The following is a 9,361-nucleotide window of genomic DNA, read 5'->3' as shown; positions in this document are numbered from 1 at the left end:
GGACCTGCTCTGGATGAACAGCGACATGCGACAGCGACATATCTGACATATATGACATATGCATCATCTTATTTGTTTATCAACATCTTATCATCATCATACATCATTGCAGAGCCTTGAATTCGCCGTTCTGTGTGGTGTTCCTCTGACATAGCTGCCAAAATTGAGACCATGCTCCATTTTATGTTTACGTTTAAAGATTTTGCGCAGTTTAAGTTAATATGCACAACATATTACGGTCCTATGTGCTACATCAGCCTGTGACAACGCGACCAGTCTCTCTCCTGCATTAACAAGTAAAGCAAAGATGTCATCTTTTGATAAATCTATCCTCCTACTGGAACGCAAAGTCATCTTGAGCCATTTCATCTTTCAACTTTCAGAAAATGGCATGCCTGTTTGGAACCACGACGAGATAGCCCGCTTAAACAGAATCCACTAAGTATTATTTTGTTTCGCCCTTCGACCAATGCCATTAAAATGTTATCTAAAAAAAAATGTTTGGCCCAGCTGTGTTAAATTACGCGTCACGTCGTAACCAATTACTTTGCGGCAGCGCTATCGGCTGTCGGTGTTGCCATTCTTGGTCACATGACCGTGTAAGACGAGGTCTCAGGCAGTCAAAATGTAATTAGGTCCAGCAGCTTGGTTTTTTTACCTCATTGAGGTTATGGCTAGCAAAATATCTTCGTATGCCAGAACCTAACTACCTCGGCTCAAAACTAGGGACGAAAATGACGCCTGCCCTTAAAACAAGCGGGAGTATGTCTATCACCGGTTTTTAGACTGCTCCTTACATTTAAGTGCGTTTTAGGAATGTTGGCGAGTGTCTCAATTTTTCGTTGTCACTAGGCAGAAAAGATCACGCACCACCAAGCATTCGTGATGTCTGGGAAAGTACCACGAAGCGTTCGTGATGCCTGGGAAAGAAAGCCTGGCGCGGAGACAAGGCGGCCGGATACTTCTTTTCGGCACATAAAAGCCGCCCGACTGAACGCCTCACTACACACCATCACCAAACTTGGTGTCCTTGGTGTTGCCGAGTTCGCTCTTTGAGCTCGACCTGAGATGTTGCAGGCGCAAATGTTTGCACGTAGTCATCGTTCTTTTACAAAATTTAGTCCGTATGTCTTGCGTTGATGATGATGATGATGATGATGATGATGAGTCTGGGATCAGAGTAAGTAGAGCTTCGTCTCAAAGAGCATTCCTGCTAAGCACAGCTTTTTGCGTGTAGCCTTGCCCCGCCGCTCCTATTGTACCTGTCTAGCCTAACGGGCTCTTTTCTTGAGCTAAGAAATATGCGTTTTCGTTTTTTTCGTCCGTGAGAGAAATTTATTAGGAAGAAGAGAGAGAGGAAGACGGCATGAAGCAAGTAAAATGTTTACCTTTGACAAAGCCGAAATACCATGCCTAGTGCATATGTTATGCGAGCACAAAACCGCACGATCGCAACATGCCTTCATGATATAGGGTCATCAATCTGCAAACCATAAATTTTGTACAGAGGCTCATCAACGAAAGAAACACAACACAATATTTGACTTTGCGCCCGAGCCTCCAGCGTGTGGTGAGCAGTCTAATCTTGTCAGATGTGTTGCTGCCTTTCTCATCTGGAGCCTGATGAGCCCGGCGCGGGGTATCAGGACCGTTGCTGGAGTCTGAAGATAGTTTGCTGACAACCTGGTAGAGTCTGAAGCTAGTGTGTTAACAGCCTTCTGGGGTCTGTAGCTAGTGTGTTGACAGCCTTCTGGGGTCTGGAGCTAGTGTGTTGACAGCCTGCTGGGGTCTGGAACTAGTGTGTTGACAGCCTGCTGGGGTCTGGAGCTAGTGTGTTGACAGCCTGTTGGAGTCTGGAGCTAGTGTGCTTTTGGTTTGTTAAAACCCAGCGCTGGTGCTCTGACAGTGCGTCTGTATCTTGCACCGAAGTGCCGGCAGTCCACTGATTGCGGAACCAGTGCACTGACAGTCCGCTGAGTGTGGGACCAGTGCACTGACAGTCCGCTGATTGCGGGACCAGTGCACTGACAGTCCACTGATTGCGGGACCAGTACACTGACAGTCCGCTGATTGCGGGACCAGTGCACTGACAGTCCGCTGATTGCGGAACCAGTGCACTGACAGTCCGCTGATTGCGGGACCAGTGCACTGACAGTCCGCTGATTGCGGAACCAGTGCACTGACAGTCCGCTGATTGCGGGACCAGTGTGCTGACAGTCCGCCGTCCTTCATCAGGGTCTGACCCGGAGTCGGAGGAGTCGGGCGCGGCGGCGGGCGCGGACGGCGGCGGCGGGCGGCTGCCGGCGCCCTGCGCCTGCCGCTCCCGGCCCGACGGCGGACAGCTGGACCCCTGGGACCACCGCGCCATCGAGTACGTGATGGTGCCCAAGTCGCAGTACCTCTCGCTGTACCGGGCGAACCGGCTGCTGCGCGACCCGTGCTGCTGCCAGGGCCTGGGCAAGGCCCGCAAGCTCTGTGACAACTGCCTGCAGCCGACCGTCATCCTGCGCTCTCCGTCACCAGCCGTCTCCGTGCTGCCCACCTCGGAGCCGAGACACTCTCCAGCCACGGGCAGTCTGCAGACGAGGCGCGCCCGAGCTCCGGCTGCGTCACCGACCCGGGCACAGTAAGGATCTGACAGCTCCGGCTGCGTCACCGACCCGGGCACAGTAAGGATCTGACAGCTCCGGCTGCGTCACCGACCCGGGCACAGTAAGGATCTGACAGCTCCGGCTGCGTCACCGACCCGGGCACAGTAAGGATCTGACAGCTCCCGCTGACGGTGCGGAGCCGGGAACAGCAGGGACCTACATATCTCAACGTACGGTGTGTACTTTATAGCTCCAGATACTTCGACTGTCCGCTTAAGTGCAGTGTGCTGGAGACCACATCAAAAGTCTAAGTGGTCAAAGGGCATTTAACCGGCCTACATAAATGTGGTGGGTTTAGCCTTCAACCCTAATTCCTATGTTGTGAAACCCACCTGCTTGGTGTGACTTCTTCTAACGGATGGTGTCCCCGTCCCCCAGAACTTTGCTGCCACGTCTGTCTAAAAGCAAACAGGCTGAACAGCAGACGGCCGGTCGCCCCCCACACTTTTCCAGCCAGGAGCTGCTTCTGGACTGCGTTCCTCGTGAGCATCCGATCAGACAGAAGGCTCACAGGTACTGATCATTGCGAGGGCGACCACGCAACGTACATTGTCGTGCTGTTGATGTACACCAGAGCTTCATTTGACATACGCCTTGCCGCTAGAACTGCAGTGGAGTTTAACCATTAGTATAACCTGTGATAGATTGTCTTTTTTGTAATACTATGCTTGACAAAGAATAGACGTGAGCCGTGTACGTCCTCAGCAAAGCTCCACTTCCACCCTTCACCGGCAGCAGTGAGCGCCATCTTGACAATGCGTGACGTCACGGCCTAACACCGCGCCGTCCCTCGGCAGCTCGTCGGCGGCGCTCGTGCTGGCCGGCAACTGTCACGTGCCGCTGTCCGGCGGGTGACGGCCGTGCGGCGCGCGCCGATGAGGGCTCGACTACACCGACAGCTGGCGCTCGCCTCTCGAGGAACACCAGCTCCTCGCCGACCAGCTCCGCTCACGATAAGGCCGACCCTGGCGCAGCGGCGCCGCAACGAGGGCCCCCGCGAGAGGAGGACCAGAGGCGCCGGCGCGAGGTCCCCACGAGAGGCAGGACCAGCGGCGCCGCAAACGAGGCCCCTCGAGAGCCGGGTCCAGGGGCGCCGGTACAAGGCCCCATGCGATGAGGGCCCAGGAGAGCTGGCTTCTGGGCTCTTAGCATCGGAGTCGGGCGGCGGCTGGAGGTTCTGCCTCGAGGCGCTGGCTGTGCCTCGCCTCGACGGAAGAATAATGCCGAAGCGCGCGCGTGTGGGGTCCGTCGCGCCCATTGTCCGTCTGCTCAGTGCTCGATATCGCTTTCTATGTCCCGTCTCTATCCTCCCCATTTACTTTATTATCTCCTTCCTTCAACACATCGCTACAATCATTCTGCAGTGTGTGAATTCACTGTGTCTATGCAGGGCTTTTCTGAGCCGCTGAACGGGGAGTATAACGCCGTTTCACTAATTTTTTTTGTCGTGGAAAGAGATGCAACACCTGACTGCAAGCACCACGTGCGTGCTGTGTTATACTTGGGCCTCACCGGAGCCTTTTGTCACCAGCAAGAAGTGAATGCGCTAGCTCGAGCCGCTCGCGTGCCGCGCGGCGTCAGAGGAACCGTTGCCTTTACACCGACAGCATATGATTATGGCCAGCAGTGTCAATGTACAGCGAGCTGGAGTGATTGCACGTTTCAGTGGCAACTAAGAAATGTGTGATGACGTTGTTGAGTGGCTGTGTTGCCAGTGTGAGGCGAGCTGCATGCATCACTTATACTGCACGGCTTTTTACAGGGTTGTGTTTGCCGATGTTTAATTTATGGACTGGCTGTATATCACACACGGTCAAGTGATGCATATTCTGATCATGTTTAAGCCGATAAAGAGTGTGTGATATGTATGCTTGTGTTGCATCCATTGAGCCCGGGATTCTGGCAGAAGGATAGAGCCGGCGTGTACATTCACGACGTGTGTTGACAACAGCACGATTGACAGAGCAACTGCTGAAAAAGATGCCGTGAACGCTGTCACCTTGTGTGGTGCTAGTTTTGGACGTCTTTTTGTCATAACGGTGATAGAGACGTACCAATTTCAGCGCTGTTTATGAAGGTTCACGTCCGTTTTATGGCTCTTAATGCCGAAGATACAACCTATCAACGCACATACAAGTCACATAATGAGGCAAAAGGGCCCTTATACTCATCCGAATGACACCAATTCCCTGGGCAAGAAGCCAGCAAACACTTCAAGTAAACAGTTTTGGACGGATGTATCATCACTTGAGCGTCCTTTCCGTGTTAAAGCCCGTAGACACGAAATGTACCCGGAACAAGCTGTGATCAAATCGCTGAAGCACTGACTGCCGTTTTATGAAGACAATTGGTGCATTGTTTGCCAAGGAATAGGGCAAAAAAATTCCGCCAATATGGTTTCTGTGAAACGTGATTCCCCATGAAGGTCATGCTAATTAATGCATTGGCTTTAACTTGAATGCATGATGCCTGCTTACGATAAAAGTGGCATTTTTCTTACATCTGAAGAGCACCGCACCCTGACAAAAGCGCAAATAACCAATGCGGTTGAGGCGCCCTGAAACCCCAGTACCTCTCGCACCCTGACAACAGGCCGCGACGAGCGTCAGGTCGTTGCGTGAGAGGTCGTCGTCTGCGGCCTGCAAGCGACCGTCCCGACCCGGCCGGCCCCGCCGGGCGGCGGCCGCCGTGTCCGAAACTCCTCTGGCCAACGGCCCCAGGTCAGTGTGTCAGCGCTGCACGGCCGAGCCGGGCCTGCTGCACTCTGCGGTCATCCGCCGGCGCCCCAACGACCGGCCCGGCGCGACCCTCGCGCGCCCCGACCCTCACCGCCGCCGTCGACTGACCCACCGATGGCAGCCGCGCCCCGTTGCCTGTGGACAGACTGACACACCAACCTCCTTATGGCAGAGGGGGTGCTCAAAAGGCTAGACTACATCGATTGAGTCGCATCTAGGCTGGCACAGATGTAGCTTGCGGTAACGCTCCCTCCGTCGGCCCGCGGGCTTAACAATCCGTGGGCGGCGACCGTGTGCGCATCGCAGCCAGACTGGTTACGCCAGCCGAAGAGTCCGATCACTCATCTGACTCAGTGACTCATCAGGCGGGCTGTGCAATCACCCGAGAGTACAGACGTCGCAAGCCTGGTTATTATTACAGTGACGTAAGAATTACAACACACGTGCTGAAACTGTAACACGACGCCAGCCTCTCCCGCATTGCAGCGCCGTTATTCTCACCTGTATGAACTGTAACGCAACGCCAAGCGGTGAGCTTCGAGTGCCGATTGCGCATCCAGAAGCGCCTCGTGCTCCGAGATGTGGTCAGTAACGCCATCATTTGTCCTCACCACAGTCATCAGTCATCTCCACATCGCCATCGGACGTCGCCCAGTTGCGTGATGTCACCCGCCGGCCCCCGACGCCGCCGGCCGCGGTGCGATGGCCGGCGGGCAGCCGACCGGTCGTCGTTTAGAGGTCGGCTGGCGGTCGACTGCGTCGCCGCGCTGGGAGGGCGGCCCCGCCCGGCTCCCACGGCGGCGACCGCCGACCGGCACGGACGGCAGCTCGTGATACGATCCAGTGATCACAGGATCGGGCGGCTCGTGATGCGATCCAGTGATCAACAGGATCGGGCGGCTGGTGAGTGCGATCTAGTGATCACGGGATCGGGCGGCTGGCGAGGCGATCCAGTGATCACGGGATCACAGGCTGGTAAGGCGATTCCAGTGATCACAGGATCGAGCGGCTGGTGAGGCGATCCAGCGATCACAGGATCGGGCGGCTGGTGAGGCGATCCAGTGATCACGGGATCAAGCGGCTGGTGAGGCGATCCGGTGATCACGGGATCGAGAGGCTGGTGAGGCGATCCATTGATCACGGGATCGGACGGCTGGTGAGGTGATCCAGTGATCACGGGATCGGGAGGCTCGTGGTACAGTCAGTGCGGACGCGACGGCTCACAGCACGCTCCAGTAGCGACGTGACTTGGCTGCGAGCTAGTGTGCCGGTAGTGGAGTGGTCCAAGCTGCGCATCTGGGAAACTATAGGCACGGGGTTTGATCACCCGCGGTGCCCGCCCTGCCAGCCAGGGTAGTAGGCAGACGAAGCTATGTTGCTTGAGCAGATGAGCATGTCATTGAAGTCCAGTGACGCACGGACTTGACTGCTTGTGAGGTGATCCAGCTGCCACGGAACTCGGAGCTCATAAAGCCTTCTGCAAGCTCGGCGGGCCGGGTTATCTCCACAGCCACCAGGTTAATCAAAAACTGTTGAAAAAAATCAGCCAGATCGTTCCCGGCGCTGAACAATGTTAATCCGCCGTAAGTCACCAACATTTTGACCGAGTACTACCACAGGAGCTAACAGGAGTGCAGCTTACTGAAAGGCGGCTGATGATGGTTCCCAGGTGACGCACCCATAATTGAGAGCCGGCAGCTGATGACGGTCTCACGTCTGCGACCACCACCCGGCGACTGAGGTTCCCTCACGCGCGAGATCCGGCGGCGGATGAAGAATGCGTGTGCGTCACCTCGCGTCCCCGGCGATACGCTCCGAGTCTGGAATACGGAGATTAGGTTACTCGATCAGTACTGCGTTAACTGACCTACCGGCAACTGTTCGTGCAGTGAACCCGGCGCGCTTCAAGGTCGAGATCAGAGACCACACAATGCGAGGACAGCCAGGTACTGATTAATGACTACTCGGCTTATGTTACCATGTATGACCACATGTATGTTTTGCGTTATTTGTGTGTTCTATCCACTTGATTCACCGCTCCACATATTGACTTGACACTAGGCTCCTTTGTGGAGTTACTTCACGACGTGTGCAAATATAAATGTGAGTGCAAGGCCAGGTGACGTCAGATGGCAGGGTGGACCGTACCGAGCATTGATGCGCTTTCGAATGATAGGGGTCAGGGCCCACACAACAAGCACTACTTAGCGCGAGTTCCGATTCCAGAGATGCATCCATTCAAAATGTTTGATTGATCTTAAAAGAACAAAAAAAAAACAAAAAAAAAACATGCCCATATAGTGCCATGTCCGGCCGGATGACTGACAAAACGCACACCAAGATGCGCTTCTGACAAGATCCAGTGCAGCTGGGCAGAGCTCTGACAAGATCCAGTGCAGCTGGGCAGAGCTCTGACAAGATCCAGTTGACGGTTACCTGTGCCTTGCGGTCACCCAGCATTTCTGGCAGGCGATATCGCCGTGTGCAGCCGCAGCGCACGCTCGTCACGCTCCGGGACCCCGACTGTGACGGCCCAGTCACGAAGCAGTGTGATACTGCCTCTGCCCTGGTTCTAATGAGTCTCGTATTGGGGGGTGGGGGGAGGGGGCGGGTGGGGGGTTACAGACCCGACTTATGGACGGAACAGTGGGTGCTGCGTGCCCTGCGAGTCCAGGCCGGCCACGCGCCAGGATTCGGCGCCGCACGAGCCACTCAGTCTACCCAAGCGTCTCTTTCACGTGCCGCTGGGACGAATCAAGTGCACCTAGCCCACCGACCGGAACATTGAAACGACCAGTCGCCCGGATACACAGATCAGAGTTCGCGTCTGCGGACCGCAAGAGCCCATGCCCAGGCATGACAGGAACCCCCCCCCCCCCGTCGCTACACCATGCCTCGTTCCACCTGCAGCTGGCGCGCCGCCACCGTGGATCAGCTGGCTACCTGGCCGGCCGGGCCGGGCCGGCTCGGCGCGGGCGCCCCCGCCTCTCGACGGCCTACGGGCCGCCCGGGGCGGCGGACGTGGCCACCAGCCGCCTATCAGCCGCCAGGCCGGCATCGGCGCCGCCTGCCGCCGATCGAGGCGCAATTAGTCAGCGGTGGCTGGGGAGGTGTGCGGCGCCACAGACGGCAGCCTCGCAGCCACAGCCGTCCCCGTCTGGCAGAGACGGGGACGGCTCGGCTATTTCGCAAGCGGTGGAACTGCCTCACTCAAACAACTGACAGCGTGTGTAAGCAGAGCCTCTCGGGCATGGATGATCGTCCCACAGGGGTGACTGTTATACAGGGAAGTCTACCTCCTAGTAGCGTATCACAGGGACAGTTGTTCCAGAGGGACCGCTGTCTCACGGAGACGGCTGTCTCACAGGGACGTCTCACAGGGACGTCAGTCTCACAGCGGCGTCTCGCAGGCACGGCCGCTCTACACGGACGGCTGTCTCGCAGGGGCGGCTGCTTTAAAGGCACGTTGGCAATATCTTCACAGGGGCTGGTTTGTGGACGGGCGAGTGATGCGTGCCTCAAAAGGAATGGACGGCGTCTCCAAACTGTGGCGAAAGACAAGGAATCCTCGCGTGCTTCGTTATCTGACTGAACGGAATCAATGGCTGTTTTAGGAATGGTTTGCCATTCAAAATGTCTTAAAGATTTTTTAAAGCATTCCCATAACAGGTACAGTCATGTGCATTACTCTTAAGTGCCGCGAGCATTTATTTCCGCCTGAAAATGTATTTGCGTCGAGCAAGCCGTCTACAGCAAGAACAGCCAAACTGAACATCTAGAAATGTAGACAATGGATGTAACCTAATGTTTATAACTTTTGGGATGTCTTACAAGATTTTAGTGAATAGTCACTCGTCAAAGGAACCGAATTCAAGTATATCAGAAAACGTTGGTAGCGGATTCCACGAGTTAAATAAGCTTGCGCGAATGACCACGACCGTAAAGAGGACACAACGACGGCATCCTCTGCCC

At 55.5% G+C, this 9,361-nt stretch overlaps 1 protein-coding gene across 1 annotated transcript; it reads left to right on the top strand.

Annotated features, from left to right (window-relative positions):
* The first annotated feature begins 1,126 nt into the window (after positions 1–1,126).
* Positions 1,127–4,371, top strand: LOC119109225 (uncharacterized). Its single transcript, XM_037232818.1, has 5 exons — positions 1,127–1,180; positions 2,343–2,626; positions 3,030–3,164; positions 3,449–3,474; positions 4,367–4,371. Exons 1-5 carry the CDS (start codon positions 1,127–1,129, stop codon positions 4,369–4,371), a joined length of 504 nt encoding a protein of 167 aa, XP_037088713.1.
* The last annotated feature ends 4,990 nt before the right edge of the window (positions 4,372–9,361 follow it).

This window comes from Pollicipes pollicipes, unplaced genomic scaffold (assembly GCF_011947565.3).
Source record: "Pollicipes pollicipes isolate AB1234 unplaced genomic scaffold, Ppol_2.1 Scaffold_7231;HRSCAF=8579_pilon_pilon_pilon, whole genome shotgun sequence".
NCBI lineage: Eukaryota > Metazoa > Arthropoda > Thecostraca > Pollicipedomorpha > Pollicipedidae > Pollicipes > Pollicipes pollicipes.
The sequence above is the reverse complement of the archived record's forward strand: the minus strand, read 5'-3'. Positions and strand labels throughout refer to the sequence as shown.